The sequence below is a fragment of the Drosophila willistoni genome, chromosome 3R (genome assembly GCF_018902025.1).
Source record: "Drosophila willistoni isolate 14030-0811.24 chromosome 3R, UCI_dwil_1.1, whole genome shotgun sequence".
Taxonomy (NCBI): domain Eukaryota; kingdom Metazoa; phylum Arthropoda; class Insecta; order Diptera; family Drosophilidae; genus Drosophila; species Drosophila willistoni.
Genome location: NC_061086.1, coordinates 12,611,606 through 12,630,038, shown reverse-complemented (window position 1 = coordinate 12,630,038; position 18,433 = coordinate 12,611,606). Strand labels below are relative to the sequence as shown.

Here is an 18,433-nt window from a genome sequence, read left to right as displayed (position 1 = left end):
CAGTCGATTGCAATAAAAGTTGGTAGAAGATTTTCAGATGATTATAATCATTTACAGATTTATTAAACCAAATCATGGATCTATGAATTAAGTAAAAGAAATTGGTATCTATCTAGATCAAAGATCTACCTTATATAGGGAATTGGTTTCAGAGTTCCTAGGATCCTTAGTGTAAAGGAGTTGGTATATCTAAATATGATGGGCCTAAGAAATAGGTAAAAATAAGTTTAAGTAATAAGAGTGGAAAAAGTAATTAAGTTAGAATAAGTAAAAAGAAGCTTGAGCTTTTTGCGGGAAAAACTAGTTTTGTGTTGGAAAAAGACATGGTAGTAAAAAAAGGTGGATAATGTTTTATCCCGTGAGATTCTCCACTATTAATTATTGTCCTTAAAAAACTATACTATTCCCAAGATAAAAGGGATCTGTTCTATTTTAACAAGGACTGTGGAGCGGTATAAGTATATAGGCTGTACTTTCTTAGATATCAGAATTTGAGCTGTTTCATCTGAAACTTTATATCTATAAGGTATGGAAAATTTCCCTAATTTGTCTCCCGATGACTTTACAATACAATATCCTGTATATTGTTTTTAAGGGTTTCAATATATATTAGATATGATTTTGGGATTGATATTTGTAATTCAATCCTTCAGACAATGTTTAACTCTTTCTTTCTATATCATTTCAGATATCTGGGATATCAAAACAATAATATTTCAAAGGTAAAAAGCCTAAATCCGAAATGAAATAGAAAGAAAGGTTAAACATTAAACATTAATCCCATTTCATCAATAACCTTGTAGTAATCAGTTTAAATTCAAAACTTGTCATGTGTAATATAGGACTCATATATTTCTATAATGGCTTAAAGTTACTCCAAAGATCTATGTAAATCTGATCATACTGACATGAACATGGTTTACTTAATACTACTGCGCTGATTTTGTCCACATATAAATTCGTACAGTGTAGTAATTGAGCTTAGCATATTTTTTTCGCCATCACGTATCTAAAAAAAAAGGACAGAAAAAAGATCGCCATCCATTGTTCTCGTAAACTAAACCGGGCAATTGCAGATTGCTTTCACAACTAGCTGCTCTTCTCCTCTTCCGCTGCCCCCCCTCTGTAGGACCATCACCTGCATATCGCCCGGACACGTCTGCGAATATAAATTGCGGCTTTTTCAAAGCGCACGTCAAATCTCGTTTAAATTAATGAGTTTGAGCATTTTTTTTCTTCAGTTCGTTTTGGCACTCGAGCGCCTCTAGTTCGAAATTCAGTTTATTTATGCGTCATAAATTGCAAAAACGACTAAAAACAAGAAAAAAGTAGACCTTGAAATGCAGCCAGGATGCGGTAGGATAGATCCTTGAATATGGCAAACACTGAAGCCGCCGGGCAAAGCGTTAAAATTATGAAACATTGTTTGGCACTTTGTGTTGAAAGCTGAAATCGATTACAGTGGGAAGGCCGTGAGGGGGAGGAGATGGAGGTTGACTGTCAGAATTTGAGGCAAGTGGCAAGTGGCAAGTTCCATGAGCCCGAGAGGCAAGTGTGAAATGAGCAGCAGTTAAGTAGTCATAAACCAACCAAAGGAATGAAGCCGGAAGTTAATTAAAATGTTTAGCCTGCTTGCCGAAGTGTCTTAATAATGGCAATCTATAAACAGGAGCGCCAACACGGCAAGGGGGGGGGGGGGGGGGGCCGAGGGACGAGTGACGATTTGAGACTAACTGCAAAGTTATTAAAGTTATTGTGGCGTGTAATTAACTGACGAGCTGTCAACAATATAAGAGGCTTTTCCTAACCTCCGACCACCTTTGCGCCTCTCTCTCTCTGCCGTCTTCTCATTGTCAGTCAGTAAGAAAATTGTGGCCTGAAGGCAGATCACTTTACAGGCATCCCGTTCTTGGTTTCACAAATTGTCCTATTGATAAATCAATTGCTGGCGGATGAGTAATTCTTTGGTTACTTTTCAGGATGCCTTTTGGGTGCCTCCAGTTGCCTCCAGTTGTTGTTTGTTTAATTGACTTGTGAGCATCGTGTCTGCCGGTTGTTTTCCCATCCTCCCCATGCCCTTTGTGTGCCGCATAACGAATTTGATGTTTTTTTCTCTCTTTTTGGTAATTTGCCATGCTTGGGCGTAAATTACGAGTCCAATTACAAGGCGCCAGGATATGCGGCATAACAAATGACAGCACAATTATGTCACATAGACGGCAGGCGGCATTTTCTCTTTATTTTGTTCATCATCATGCCATATCGATTTTATGCGCTTCATTTTACATTCTACCTTTTGATTAGTTATGAGTGCCACAAGCAATTCTCCACGGCGTCTCGAATGTCGTTTCCTATTTCCTACGATTGGACCAAAGTTGTGTGTTTCGTCTTAATTGAAATATTCGGCTAAGCTCTGGCTAATTAGCATAAGCAAAAAGTAATTTTTGTCTGGCCATTTTTGCAATTAGCAGTATAAATGTTTCAATTACTCATACTTGAGGCGTGAAATGGAAAGTTTCTCGAGTGGATCCCAAAAATAGAAAGTAACAGAAAGTTGTGTCCTTTAAATGACCGCTGTTGCAGTTCACAATTGGACACAATTATCCTGGGGTAGCATTGCTTGAGTCCAATCCTTTTTTAGTTCAAAAGTCTTTTAAGTTTACATTTACTTCATATGAATGCAGTTGATAAAAGTTGTTCTATAAATGGTGAAAATGGTTTGAAATTTGTATCTTAGGATGTATGAAGTGCCTCTTTAAGGGTATTAAAAAGTCGTCTCTACCCAAATTTCTTGCCTTACATCACTAACGTATGTATGGACGGATTTTTCGGTCATCTCCTGCCCAAAATGCTCTCACACACTCAATTAAAACTCAAGACCCATCATAATGCATGTGCCTTTTAGTCTTGATGTTTTTTAACCTTTTTTCCCCGATTTATTTGGGACGTTTTTTTTTTCTTTCAGCTGGACACAATTTGCTCGTTCGGTTTTGTCCTGTTGCCACGTTTTTCTCATCTAAAAGTGTGTAAAGTTTAAAGAGCCTTAAGGGATTATGTGCGCAAATGTGTTGAAATTCGGGTTTTTAATAAAAGAGAAGGACTCTGGAAAAAATAAAAGAAAAATGTTTTGTGGGTGGGGGGGTCAAAGCAAAAAAAATCAGAGAAAAAATATAAAGAAAAAGGGACAAACATTTTGGGCCGTGGTTTATGGCTATTTATAGATAAGATTGAAGTAGTCCGGTAAAATTGCCAAGGCTTACCATCGATTCACTGGCTGCTTATTAGTTGTCTGTCTCTGTTGGCTGGCTGTGTCCTTTCTTGGTCTCTGCCAGCTGTGACAAGGCTAAGTGGACCTAATCCATGAAGGACGAGTATACCAATTTTCTTTTAATATTTTGTCGTAATTTCACTTTATTTACATTTATGTATGTTTGTGTTTGCTCAGCATTGACTCGGTGACATTCATGAGCGTTTGAGAACAAAATCTGTCAACTTGTCATTGGAAATTCAAGTGGCGACTCAAGTAGTGGCAACTCGTGTACAAATATTATTGTTTATGCAGCTTGGAAATGAGATTAAGAATGGACAGAAGTCAGATATATGTACATATATATATATAAATCGATGGTCGGCATATTATTACAGCACACAACAGATTGAGAAGAGAAAAGGATACCAATTGGGATATGATATGAGTGTTGAACGAGGGAAGTGAATCATTTTAAAGCATATTATATATTTTGAAGAAGGAAACACTGATTCGTTTGGACTACTAATCAAGCAAATGTTTAAGACTGACTTAAAAAGAGTATATGTAAAGTATATATAAAAGTATATGTTAATTTGTTTTCAGAAGAAAGCATCTAGGCCACAACTTTGCCTCCATATAAGCTCTTGTTTAGCATTAAAAAATAAGTTCAGATGACTTTGAAGACTTGAATTAATACCAAATAGAAATAAAGTGATTCGTTTCGAGATTTTGATGGTGATTTAGAATATTTTGCATAAAGATTTTTAATACCTTTGTTGGAACATTGAAAAGGTGTAAACAGTTTTTTTGCAAACATCAATAAAAATTGTTTAATTACAATCTGGAAAATCTAAAAGATTCTTTAAATTTGCTGCCTAATCGGGTATTATGTACAAAATGGTTCCTAATCATAGTTCCTGAATAGTCAAAGGAAAACGAATAGAATAGAGTTTAATTTATACGTAAAAGAAACCCAATGGACCTCCTAGTTGTATTTGCTAATTGATCTAATATCTTTTTTTTGTTTAAATATCTTTGTATTTTAGCAAAAAATTGATTCACAAATGATCTTAACAAAGCTTTTAAATTAACATAATGTAATAAGCCAAACAGTTACTATGTACAATGAATTTTTAATCTTATTTACATAAATCTATATTTATAGTGGTTGTATGTTTTATATTTATTTATTTAAGTCAGTCAGCAACTTAGCGTATCATTGTAAGATATTGCCTTCTCTTTAGCCTGTGGATGGTCCTTTGGCTCGCAAGGGGATCTAATATCTCAGATTAAAAGACATTGGGAATCCAGAAAAGAAAGCAATTAATGATATGAAATGAAATAAGTAATTAAGTAATACATATTTTTAACTTCAAATATTTTGACAGAAAAAGGAGAGGCAATGTGATTTATTCCAATCATAAATTGTTATTTAAAAAGTTTTCGATATAATTGCTTATATTCATTATCGACTAGTAAAAAAGTCGATTGAGGTCCTCAAGAAATGTCTGTCAGATTTTGCTCAACTCATTTAAGACATGGACTAAGTTATTAATAAAGAATTTCAAATGCTAACAAAGTAATTATTCGATACAGTGCGTATAATTTAAAATACTAGTTAGTTTAGACATTTTCATTCCAATTTTGAAACGAATTTTTAAGTAAAGGTAAACCACTCTCTTTTCGGTCTGTTTCTGCTTTCTGTTTTTCCCTTCATGCTTTTATCAGCCCTCGCATTAAAGTAACACCCATTATGGACAACAACAAGAAACAGAAAAACAAAAAAAAAAAAAGGCAATCAAGGACAAAATAAAAAAGGCACAGGAGCTAAGACGAATAAAATACAAAATAGAAATACTTGCAGCCAAGTGTACACTTTTTATTGGACTTCTGTGCTATTGCTGCTTCTGTAAGTGTGTGTGTGTGTGTGTGTGTGTGTGTTTGAGGGTAAATTATACTGTGTGAGTGCACATGGTGAAATTCCCAAACTCTACTTAGTAGTCCTTGCTCCTGGAGCCTCATCAGCGGCAACAAACACCATGTGGCTGCTTCCTTCCGGTGGTGTGTAACCGTCATCAGATATAGAATACATTTAAAAAAGTAAACTTGTTGGTATTAAGTGGCAGCAGCAGAGTGAGCAGCAGAGAGAGAGAGAGAGAAGGACTGAAAAGACAATGCCAAGTATATAACTAAGTAGCTGAATAAAACGATGCAAAGGAGCCACTAAGTAGCAAATATCGACAAATGCAACTGACTCTTTGCCAAGTGGCTTACACATCGACCAAATGCCCCGCCCTATGCTACTATGTTAATTTTGGTTGTTACACAAACGAGATTGATTTCGGCATCCGCACACTTGACTTGAGTCGATTTAAGAATTTTTTTGCACCACAACAACATGAAATATTCAAATAGCATTCGGATTCGTATTCAGATTCAGTCATCGTCCACAGTTCGATTTTGTTTCGAGTGGATGGATGGATGGATAGAGGGAGGGCATGTTGGCAATGGCAATGGAAATCGAAAAGTAGAATCAGGCAACAGAACCAGAATCAAAAGTTGAAGGCAAGCAATGTATGTGGGGGGCAAATTGGGGGGTGGGGCGAGCAGAGTCATCTCTTCGCACTTAAGTGCGGTTGCAAATGTCAATTGGCCGAAGCACCGGTAACCGATTGCATTTTAATTTTCTTCTGCCAGCTTGGGAGCTGCTTCTCCTTTCTTTCTCTCTCTCTCTCTCTCTCTCCTTGACTATCTCTGTCTGTTTCTTCCTGAATGGCATCGATCTCGTTTTCTTATTTACATTAAAAGCTGTTTGCATTCACTTAAAAGGATAAGCAATGTCCTTTTAATGGGTTTCAAATTGAATAAAGGATTAAGTTGTTAGTTTAAAATTGAATTGCGTGCGCTCGTGTGTAAGAACTTTCTAAAAGGGGTTAGTTTTCCGCAATTCTTCCAACTTCACAATACTGGACAATAATCGTATATGTATATCGGAAATTGTATTTAATTGTATTGAAGCAAGTAAAAACCAATAGATATAACGACCAAAAACCCATGTTCTAATTAGCAACGGTTTGCACATTAGCGACGACAGTATAATAGTCCTGGCTATGGGTCCTGCTATGGGTCCTGCTACTGGTCCTGGCAACGCAAACTACAAAACAACGGCCAAACAGCCTCTGGCTGGCGAATCTGCCCTGTTTGAATGGATGGATGGCTGAGCGACATCGTCATCATTCATTAGGGGGTTGCCAGCGACAATTATTTGGCAATTTTGGCAAATCAAATTGATGCGCAACATTGTCATAACGACCACATGCGTGGATTTTCTCTCCCCTCTTGGCAGGTGACACAACCAACCAGCCAACAAACAACAGAGAATATCCTTTTTGCTCACTTCCTTTTCACCGTAAAACTTTAACGAGCACATTAACAAAAAGCGCTGCTCACAACAACTGTCCATTTATCAAGTGTGCCAGCTTAACCTCATGCTGGGCCATCTCACAATTAACTAGTATCATTCTTTTGCTTCTTCTGTTGCTCATTTTAAAACTGTTGCCAAGTTGAGGGAACTCCAATGCCAGCTTCTGCGCTTTGTATGTATGTATATTAAAACAAATCTGCTCATTATACTTTTTGGTAGATAATGCCCAAAAGTATGGTAGAGAAACCATTGCCATTTGCAAATGTCCAGACTCTTGAGGTTGTCGAGATGAGTCTATTTATTTGCGTCTCTAGCTGTGTGGTTCATTTCAAGTGCGACCCTAGGTAAACAGCAAAAACTGGGGGGAAAAACGAGCAAAAAAGATATATCCTTTGCTTTGTTTGTGAAATTGAACTAGTTTTGTTTGCTTCACTGACATCCATCCCCTTGGGGTTAGAGACTCTGTCTCTGTTGCCATCGTATGTGATTGAGAAAAATCTAGCGCAACAAATGAGACCGAGACATGAAAGGTGTAATCTTTAAGCCTCATTGAGAGCAAAGGAATTGTCTCATTTACACTCAGACAAACTTTATTGCATGGCCAACAATCTATGTTAATCGAAGAGGAAAAGTAAACTTAACTTGGAAGAAAAAATGTAGTAGAGAGAAATGGCAACATTTCTGCTGCTTTTCAACTAATTTTCATCAAGGATGTCAATTTTGGCATTAATGCTTGATGATTGACTCCTAAAACTTAATTGCGATTGCAGAAAATATTCAAATATTCAACTTAAGGATCTTTAGATTTAGATTGTTAATAGAAAGTTTATTAAGGAACTTCGCCTACATTCACATTTTCTTCAGTGTAGCCAACTGAGAGACCTGAATGAGTTTGGTTGTAAGACTAAAACGAATAAATTAAATAAATTGATGGAGGAATAAAGTGAATGGGGTAGCCAAAGATGAAGCAGCTGCCTCAATATAAGCGAAAACATTTGTTAGCCATCTTCTCAAGGATAATTCAAACAAATTTCTTCATCAAAGTTATATAGAAAATTGGTGGCTGGAGTTGTTTTTTGTGTTGACATTGTCCCCTCTGTCTGTGACTTTGCTGCGGTGTCTTTTATAAGTAATTGCTGTTTCTAGTTCTTTGGCCTTATGCTATTCACATGGCCAACTGCCTGATAGAGTGTCTGTGTTTGCTTTTACTGGTTGTTTTGTCTTAAATATGAGCTAACATCTAAGCGGATTTTGATCAAAAAACGATAGAAAAAAAGTAAAGGGTGACATTGAAACAAATAATCAAACAGCTTTTGATTTAAATTTTCCAATTGATAGTTTTAGGACAAGCGGAGAGAGAGAGAGAGGAAAACAGAGAGTTGTTTGTCTCGGCCAACACTTGCCCAAAAATTTGTGAACAATGATTTGGGCCGCGTGGCAGTTTGTGGCTTCAAAACAATGGCAACTATTGTGGCAAATGATTTGCCAACGGCGCGCACATAAGTATGCTACACCAACAACAACTAGCGCTCTGCGTCCCCGATGACCCATCGGAAAAGACCCGCCACACGCCCACAGTATAAACAACTCAATTTGAATGCATTTAACCGCGTAATTGAGCCACGTGTTAGAGAGTTACGCGTGCGCTATGTTTGTGGCCAACCCCCCCGTCTATATGTATAGGTATATGCCCTCCTCATCCCTTCACCCCCTACCGATGTGTGAGTCAAGCGAAGCAAATTGCAAACCAATTGGCATGCAACTGGTTTCGGTTGTTGGTCTGGTAATGCTTCGGGAATAGCCAGAAATTAGTGCGTAAATGTTTTCTCACCAAATAAAACGGATGAACTCTGTCTCTGGGCTTTGTGCCTCATTTCGTTACGCATGCTGGAAAATTAACTGCGAATTATTTGCCCAGTCATGGCCACACGTTCAATTCAGTTAAATTTTCAATGCATCTCACTGCTTGACAGGTGACTTGGTGCCTATGACATCATTGAGGAAGATGAATTGTTGGCTCATGTTCTCATTGACCAAAAAAATGGGGGAAAAAATTACCGATTACCCTCTTCAATTTACATAAAAAGCCTTTCCAAATGTGGGAAACTGATTTTCTTTATGTACCAAACATGTTTAGCCTAATGAGTCTAGTCAGATTTCTCTTTTAAAGTGCTCTTTGAGAGCTTTTAATGTATTTACACTAGAAGTAACAATAATAACTTGATTTTAAATTTATAGTTTTACTATATTTAATATTTTATTGACTTTTGTATGCATTATTAGATAATTGAAATACTTTGACTTAAGTCTTTTTCTAAAGCAAAATGCATCTACAAGAACTTGTACCTTATATTCTTTTCCTACTTTAAGAGACCTTTGGATTTGGGGTGAAAATTAGCCATATTTTTAATCTCATTAAAACAGCAACCTATTAAAGCATCTCTTGACACATTTTACTTACTTATACATTAACTGCTGAGGCGGGTTTAATAATAAATAGATGTTAGCATGCTTCTGTACTATTTTTCCTTACAGAAAGGAATCAAGCGGAAAAACATTTCCATAGAATATGTATTTGGTTAAAGATGCTTTTTTTTGCAATGGTGTAATCTGTAACTAGTTACGATGATACTAAAAAAATATGTGCCACATATGTAAAGTTGATCAAAATTAATTTACCCGCATTCTTCCCTTTATAATCACAAGAGGCTGTAAAATTCTAGTTCTTTGTTTTATGCTCAATGTTAATGCTGCAGAGCTATAACTAAAGCCTATCATGATGATTTATATATTAAAATCAGCATAGAACTTGGAATCTTCAGAAAAATTTTCAAACTTCAAAAATGTGTCTAGATAGAGCTTCATATAAACTCAAAACTTTTACAAAAAATTAGCATATAATTTACTTTCACTCAAAATGAACGGATCTAGAAAGTATTTTTAGGGGAGGGTCCGATTACCACTTCAAGGACTCATGATTTCTGGCTATAAAGTGACAAACTGGCATTTCGGGAGTTGCCCAACCGCCAGGACTTCCCCATTGATCCTTTCATGTAACTACATAAAGACTGGGTTACATTCATTCCCCCAAATACTTAAATACCTTATACCTTAATGAACTACCATAACTACTGTAATCGTTTGATCAACATATGTATCCTTATAGCTGCCATAATTTAATCTTTTTATGTGCGAACTGCAAACTGCACAATTGCAAAGGGTGTAAATCCTTTGCAACTTGTGGATAACGAATTCTTCCATCTATTTATACTTATATGTAACTAGCTCATACGCAATTTAAAAAAGTTTACAACAAAAAGAGCTATATACACTAACAGGTCATGGCTCTCGCTCTTGCTTTGGTGTTACATGAGCACAAATTGCAATTTAATCCACAGATGTCAGCATTGCGATCAGTGTACTCAGCCCTTTTGCACGTGCCTCTCTGCCACGCCCCCCCACCCACCAACAGCAGCCTCTGTGTCAAGTTGAAAAATGGCATTAAAGTCACATTGACAATCATCAAAATGTGATTCGGTTGGAAAGCAACCCTTAGCCCTAGCCAAGTTATGGCCATAGCTAGCGAGTCTAATACAAGACACATGTGCCAGGGCCAGAGGACTCTGAACCGCTCCCCTGTGACACTTTAGCGTTGCCTGCGCCCCTCACCCCAACCAACCAACCTCACCCCAAAGCGACTCTTCATCAAATTCTCTAAGCAAATCTGTCATATAACTTTGGCAAAAGGACTCTTGGGAGCTTGTTTATGTCAACTTCTGGTCATAATTTATATATGCACAGGACAGACATATACATTTGTACATGCATATATGTACATAGCCGAAAAGTGGGGCGTGGCTAACTGATTAAATTTTAATTGTCAGACGAGTTTGCTAGTAAATGGCAAAAAAAAAAAGAAGGAAACTAAATGAAGTAAACTAAGTCACAACTTTATCTACCACTCACAATTAGACATACTCCACCCATCCTTAGGAGCTGCTTGGCACTCTTGAGAGTTTCGCAATGGATTTATCTATGAGCTCCGGCAGAGCTTTTTAGAGTTCACTCAAACGCGAAATTGTCGTCGGCGTCGTCGCAATCCAAATTCAATTAAACAAACACAATAAGTTTCGATAAAGCTGCACTGATAAGACGGCAAACTAAATATTCGCATAAAATTTACTAGCACCAAGGGCGAGCACCAGCTTCCCAGTCGATGAGTATTCTGTGGGTTGCAGAGAAGTCAATGGTGCAGATTAAATGTTGCTCACACCAAACACACACCAACACACACACACACACACACTTACTTACTCGACATAAAGCAATTCAGGCGCAAAAAAAGGTCCTCGTAAAATGCGTAAACAGAAAAGAATTCAAATCCAAAATAAGTCCCATTGAAATAAAATTCAAAGTAGTTTACGTCAAAGACCCAGAAAATTCAGGCCGGATAGACAACACAACAACAACAACAACAACAAAAAATACAGCTTAATTGCGTGAGTATCGCGTTTTGATTCTACAACGAGTTTCCTTACCAACCTTACAATGGAATGAGGTGGAGTGGAGTGGAATCGTGTGATCCAGAATGAAATCCAACTGCTTGTCGGTGGTTGTGACACAGCAGGATTTCCCTTTCCTTTTGCCCTGTCTCTCTTACTCTCTCACATTGAAAAGCAATTGTCTTGGATTTGGCATTTAGGCGTTAGTCTTTATTGCCTGTTAAGGGTAGCCGAGCTCTGTTAATTTATCGTTTCACTGAATTGTATGGCTAAGCGAATGATATCGATGAGTGTGGGGTGGCGTGTGGGTGTGATTTGTGGCATTAGTTAAATTATAGCAAAAAATTTGTAAAAAAATTACCAAAGAAAATATCTTGAAATTTTTGAAAATCTATATTTGAAATTGTGTAATTCTTATCTTTTACCCTTTATATTAAGAACGCATTTTAAATTTAACATCGTTCAGTTGGGTTTTAATTTCTTTAAGCCTTAAATGTATGTACATATGTTTTAACTATGATGATGCCAATTAGTTGTTTAAAATGGAAGAGTGTTCTATAACAAATTATGACTTAATAAAACTTTTATTTGGAAAAAAGTTTAAGGAAATGCAGACTATAGATTGCAGATACTTCGATACTTGTAGTAACTAAATATGAAAGTGTTATATCAGAAGTCTTCAACTTGTCTTTATACCCGTGCAGAGTTTATTATAATTTTAGTCAGATGTTTGTATGAGAAGCCGGGTCTATATAGCCATATCCGTCTATCACAATTTCCTAATTTCCCGTCCTGTCCTACAACTTTACCTATTATATGAGGTATTTTCGATTAAAATCTAATAAAAATTCAACAATTGAACAATTTTGTTGTGCAATCAACTTAAAACCAGAGGGCCGGGGATAACTTCGACCGCGTCAAAGTTTGTATACCTTTGCAAGTTTTTATTACTCTTTCCTTACCTAAAGCCTTCGAAGTGGATAAACGTTTATAGATCAAAGTCACTGCTTACCACCAATTGTTCCTATGGGAGCTATATGATATAGTCGCCCGATCTTAGTTTAATTCGGCACAGTCATTAATGGTTATATTAAACTGGGTTATATTCAAAAATTTCTTTTTTTTTCAACTATTTTAACGAAAATTCTTAATAATTCACTTATTAAAAAGAGACAGAAAGATTTGGCAATTGCTTACTGCTTAGTTTATTTTCGAAAGTATCTAGTACTCTCAGCTGGACGGAAGTGATTCACACATTTTTGAGATCCAAGAAGGCCTGGGATGTTTGTAAAATTCGACCTGGTCAAGGGGGTACAGTACTTCAATCATTCTAATTCGTGAACTCATACAGTCAACATCAAAAATAAAACAAAAAGTTTACTTCTGAAAATCAAAAAAGAGAAAAACAAAAGTGAAAACATGTTGACTGTTCAATTGATCATGCAATCCGGAAAGGTTAGTAAACGTGAGGATATAACTTTTCATAATCGTGACCAAGTGGTCTTTTCCAGCAATTGGCTTTGAAGCTCCCAATCTCAGCTACCGTATACGAGCTAAAGACTGAGCTTCAGAGTCTTCTCGATATTCAGGCGGAAACATTGGAGATTTCTCCTTCTGATGTAACGTTTGCCGATTCAGATCTATTAACAGAAGTTGCTGGTCTAGGCAAAACCAAACAAATTAAGCCGGTTGTGTCTTGCTATGAAGGCAACAATTTTGTGGGCTTGATACTATTCTCTCTTCAAGCCGAGGATATTGCGGTTCCATTGGTCGATAATTCGGTGTCAGACCCAAGTATTGACGTTGTGTCGCTCGAAGGAAGTGAATCTTCCGGCAGTGAGCTATCCTCGGGATCTAGTGGCGAATCCGTCCTGCCATCCACTATTGATTGCAAGCGAGGTATTAAACGAAAAGCCCAAGGACATGAAAAACCCAAAGAGACTAAACGGTAAGTATTAGGAATAGGAAATCAGAATTCAGTGACTGAATATTCCGTCTTTTGAAAATAGGTTCAAACAGGTTCTAGCATCGAGTGAGGAGAGTCTAGAAAGCCCCTCGTATGGAGATATGCAGGAGGCATGCGGCATGGGAGGCTGCGGGATTAAGTCCCGACCATGCTCGGTTAAATCTGAGATGGAAATGGAACTAGATGTTATAAATGGTCAGCGGCCCCCGTACGTTAACATTCTCCCAGAAAACAGGCCGTTTGTTGTGGTTATATCTTCCTCAGAATGTGACAAAAATTTTTGCGATCTGTTGGAAGAGTTCTTTGGGATTTTTATGAATTTCAGAAATGTTCGCTGCTTGGATTTCAATGAGGTGACTCCGGTGATCGAATACAATGGCCGGCTTTACATTGCAGCGTCTAACGAAGATACTATGGACTGGGTGGGGCGCAACGTATGCGCCATGGAGTCGTATCAGGCCACCAGTCTCATAGACTTCCTACACTTGACACCGGCCAGAGTTACATGGCCAAAGGTCGAGAAGTGTTTGCAGTCAATTTTCGAGCTTCTGGAACTGCAGAATGCTGATATTTCGACGGAGAAGTGGGCTATGGTAAGCCGCGAAGATGCACCCCCCATAGTGACGAATATTTGCCCCAATGAACAGGTGGAGATCTGGATAGATGCTGAGAGTGTAAATATCATCAAGGGGAGATGCAATCAACTTAAACTATCTTTTTGGATTATCAAGTTTGAGTTCTGCGATTAGATGCTTATATATTTTTATTTAATGCAATTTATATATTTTGAAACGTTAAAAAAAAGGTTACGGTCAAACGATAGTTTATCGTAATAGAAAAATAATAAAACATAACAATTTATGGACGCAACTTTTTTGGTAACTTTCCTTACCTATAGCCAATCAAAGTCATCAAAGTGGGAAACGTTTTATCTAAAAAGGCGAAAGAACGGCCTTTAATCTTAGCATAGGAAATAACGAAGATATTGATCAAAGTCACTGTTCACCACCGATTGTTCCTATGCGAGCTATATGACATAGTCGCCCGATCTTAGTTTAATTCGGCACAGTCATTAATAGTTGTACTAAACTAAGAAATATAAATTTTTATGACATTTGCGTAGAAAGTAAAGAAGTTATTGACAAAAGTCACTGTTTTCGACCGATCGTCGAAAAATAAAACAGGATTTAGTCATTGGGTTCTATTCAATAATCTCTTAATTTTTCAACTATTTTAACGAAAATTCTTAATAATTCACTTATTAAAAAGAGACAGGAAGATTTGGCAATTGCATACTACTCAGTTTATTTTCGAAAGTATCTAGTACTTTCGGTTAGACAGCAGCAATTCACACATTTTTGAGATCCAAGAAGGCCTGGGATGTTTGTAAAATTCGACCTGGTCAAGGGGGTACAGTACTTCAATCATTCTACTTCGTAAACTCAAACAGTCAACATCAAAAATAAAACAAAAAGTTTACTTCTGAAAATCAAAAAAGAAAAAAACAAAAGTGAAAATATGTTGACTGTTCAATTGATCATGCAATCCGGAAAGGTTAGTAAACGTGAGGATATAACTTTTCATAATCGTGACCAAGTGTTCTTTTCCAGCAATTGGCTTTGAAGCTCCCAATCTCAGCTACCGTATACGAGCTAAAGATAGAGCTTCAAAATCTGCTCGATATTCAGCCGAAAACATTGGAGATTTCTGCATCTGATGTAACGTGTGCCGATTCAGATCTTTTAGTAGAAGTTGCTGGTCTTGCCAACAACAAACAAATTAAGCCGGTTGTGTCTTGCTATGAAGGCAACAATTTTGTGGGCTTGATACTATTTTCCCTTGGGGGCGAGGATTTCGCCGATCCATTAGTCGATAATTCGGTGTCAGACTCAAGTATCGAAGAAAGTGAATCTTCCGTCATTGAGCTATTCTCGGGATCTAGTGGCGAATCCGTCCAGCCATCAACTATTGATTGCAAGCGAGGTATTAAACGGAAAGCCCAAGAGCATGAAAAAACCATAGAGACTAAACGGTAAGTGTTAGGAATAGGAAATCAAAATTCAGTTACTGAATATTCCGTCATTTGAAAATAGGTTCAAATATGTTCTCGAATCGAGTGAGGAGAGTATAGAAAGCCCCTCGTATGGAGATATGCAGGAGGCATGCGATATGGGAGGCTGCGGAATAAAGTCCCGACCACGCCCGGTTAAATCTGAAATCGAAATGGAACCTGATGTTATAAATGGTCAGCGGCCCCCGTACGTTAACATTCTCCCAGAGAACAGGCCGTTTGTCGTGGTTATATCTTCCTCAGAATGTGAGAAAAATTTTTGCGACCTGTTGGAAGAGTTCTTTGGGATTTTAAAGCGTTTCAGAAATGTTCGCTGCTTGGATTTCAATGAGGTGACTCCAGTCACTGTCTACAATGGGCGGCTTTACATTGCAGCGGCAAACGAGGATACGATGGACTGGGTGGCGGGCAACGTATGCTCCATGGAGACATATCAGGCCACCAGTCTTATAGACTTTCTACACTTGACACCGGCCAGAGTTACATGGCCAAAGGTCGAGAAGTGTTGCCAAGCAATTTTCGAGCTTCTGGAACAGCAGAATGCTGATATTACCACGGATAAGTGGGCCGTGGTGAGCCGCGAAGATGCACCCCCCATAGTGACAGATATTTGCCCGAATGAACAGCTTGAGATCTGGATGGATGGTGAGAGTGTCGATATCATCAAGGAAAGATGCAACAGCCTCAAATTTTGTTTTTGGATAATCAAATTTGAGTTCTGCGAATAGAATACGATTATATATTTTGATTTTATGCAAATTATATTTTGAAATGTTAAAAAAAAGGTTACAATTGCTGCAGACTCATTTGTCCGCCGATTATTCTGACTGGCAACGGTCAAACGATAGTTTATCGTAATAGAAAAATATTGTTGCTTTACTAACGAAACGTTGATTGGTGGATTTTGTCATCAAAGTTTATTATGCCAAAAGTATCCATGTCCTTGTTTCACATCTACTTTGTATCGGCACTCTTTTGACTTGGTTAAGGCTGGAACAGGAATACGTAAACAGGGATTAACAAAACTTCCCAATAATCAATATTGCGCGATCTAAAATATTACGTTTCGAATTAGATTCATATATAAACCAGAGGGATGGGGCAAACTTCGACCGCGTCAAAGTTTGTATACCCTTTCAACTTTTTTTGGTAACTCTTTCCTTACCTATACCAAATCAAAGTTATCAAGGCGGAAAAACGTTTTATCAAAAAAGGCGAATGAACTCTAATAGCGAAGTTATCGAACAAAGTCACTGTTTTACACCGATTGTCCCTATGGGAGCTATATGATATAGTCGCCCGATCTTGATCAAATTTGGCACAGTCGTTTATACATAAGTGTAATAAACTCACTATTATTAAATTTTACGACAATAGTTCGGAAAATAACAAAGTTATTAAGCTATATGATATAGTGGTCCGATTCGGCTGAATCCGAGATATACAACGCCTGCAGTATATACAACAAGCCTACATGCAAAATTTCAACTCTGTAGCACCAACGGTCTAGGAGGAGTTTTCGTTGATCCAGACGGACGGACGCACGGATAGACAGACATGGTTATATGAATTTTTCTCGTCATGCTGATCAAGAATATATATCGGTACTTTATATGGTAGGAAATGCTTCCTTCTATGCGTTGCACACTTCTGACCAAAATTAATATACCCTTTTTGCAAGGGTATAAATATTTTAACTATTTTTTCTAACTGCAGCTCGTACAAAGACGTAAGGATCTCAACCAGTTTCTCTCTTTTTCTTTTTATAAAAGATACGACTCTGAATAATTCTCACATATAAATTTTGGAATTATGTGTTGCCCATTTGAAAGTGTTTTTATTTCGACTGAATTAGTTTTGTTTCTTGTAATTACAATACAAATTAATCTATATTTATTCTTCGTTGGATCACTAAAGATCTTCTCCAGAGTGCAATGTGGTCTTTTGTTTGTTCTGACAGATTTTTAGGGTTTGATGCATGTACAATTAATTAATTAATATCTAAATGGAATTCTGGTACATGTGCACTCGAAAATTTATGCAACTAAAATTGGCATTTAATTTTATGCAAATTAAACAGAATTGCTTAACACTCCCCCCGCCGACACAACCTACCGATCCCTCTCCCTCTCTCCCTCTCTCTCTCTCTGTGTGTGGCGCATTTACTCACATGTCTGCAACTGAATAATTTAGCGACTTACATTTACAGAAATTAACGCAGGCCAACTTGCAACACACACACACACAGAGACACACACACACTCACACAGTCATGCATATATGCATGTGTGGGTGCGCGGCAAATAGGATTTGTGCGACTAATTGCAAAGTACTTAAGCAAAGCTTTAAACAAATGTAAACGGGAAATTCTTTTTATTTTATAATAAATTATTTATGCAAATGGCAAACTGGGCAGCTAAAGAAAGGGAGAGAGAGATGGGGAGAGGAGATGGGGGGGAGAGAGAAAGAAACGATTTTCTCTATTATTTTCTTTTTTTTTCTGTTTTGTATGGCTTATTGCCGCCTTGCTTGCTGGGCGCAAAAGGTGTTTCATTTGGTATCCTTGTTCAGTGACTCGATTGTTTTTGTTTATTTTGCCACCGCCAACGCTGTCAATGGCATGCGACGCAGTCAATCCGCATCCGAGCTGGCCATGCATGGATTTCTGTTTCAATTATACGCACATCTTGGTCCAATGTTTTTTGTCTCGCTCACTTCGCATTCGCATATTATAATATCAATGGGTGAGAGCGAGGTGTGCACACGTGAATTTATTCATTTGCTTGTCTCTGTTTTGACAACCTCTCCCAGCAATCCATTCAGCAGACAGGCAAAATATCCCCTCTATATATGGCCAGAAATCGGCATTGTATCACACAAATCGGATTAAGAAATTTCGTATTCGTTTGCCACATAATTGAATTGAGCGGGCGAATGAGACACACACGCACAGAGATACACTCTGAGAATCAGTGTGAAAGAGATGGATAATGAAAAGGTAGAGATTGAGAGAGAGTGAAAAAAAAAAGTTATGTGGCGTGTGAGTGATTTGAGCCGCTCAAAGCAAATGAGAAGCAAATTTAAAATTTTACACTTGACTTGGCATTGTTGTCCTGTCATTTCACACGCCTCTTTCACATTCTGAGTCCTGTTTTTGCCTCATCCTTTTCGACTCCTGTCACCCTATTTGTCTGTGTCTGTGTGCGTCACTGCGATAAAT

General features: G+C 37.6%; 2 protein-coding genes and 1 long non-coding RNA gene across 4 annotated transcripts in view; 2 read left to right on the top strand and 1 right to left on the bottom strand.

Annotated features, from left to right (window-relative positions):
* Window positions 1-4,331: 4,331 nt before the first annotated feature.
* On the bottom strand, window positions 4,332-11,186 carry LOC124459759. The gene is made up of 3 exons (XR_006953778.1): window positions 10,989-11,186; window positions 10,641-10,899; window positions 4,332-4,526 (listed from the first exon to the last, which is right to left on the bottom strand). It is a non-coding gene; the product is annotated as an uncharacterized LOC124459759 (long non-coding RNA).
* Window positions 11,187-12,429: 1,243 nt separating this feature from the next.
* Window positions 12,430-18,433, top strand: part of LOC111519519 — a 45,230-nt gene continuing 39,226 nt past the window's right edge. Inside the window, exons 1-3 of one of the 2 annotated variants that reach the window (XM_023180793.2) lie at window positions 12,527-12,631; window positions 12,688-13,124; window positions 13,186-14,012. In XM_023180793.2, coding sequence (XP_023036561.1) covers window positions 12,596-12,631; window positions 12,688-13,124; window positions 13,186-13,891 — 1,179 coding nt within the window. In that variant the 5' untranslated portion in view covers window positions 12,527-12,595 and the 3' untranslated portion in view covers window positions 13,892-14,012. Of the gene's footprint in view, window positions 12,632-12,687; window positions 13,125-13,185; window positions 14,013-18,433 lie in introns of those variants that run through there. The other variant, XM_047011659.1, reaches the window with a different exon arrangement.
* On the top strand, window positions 14,673-15,966 carry LOC111519518. The gene is made up of 3 exons (XM_023180792.2): window positions 14,673-14,696; window positions 14,753-15,174; window positions 15,236-15,966. The coding sequence occupies exons 1-3, from the start codon at window positions 14,682-14,684 to the stop codon at window positions 15,939-15,941; spliced, it is 1,143 nt and encodes a 380-aa protein (XP_023036560.2). The 5' UTR covers window positions 14,673-14,681; the 3' UTR covers window positions 15,942-15,966.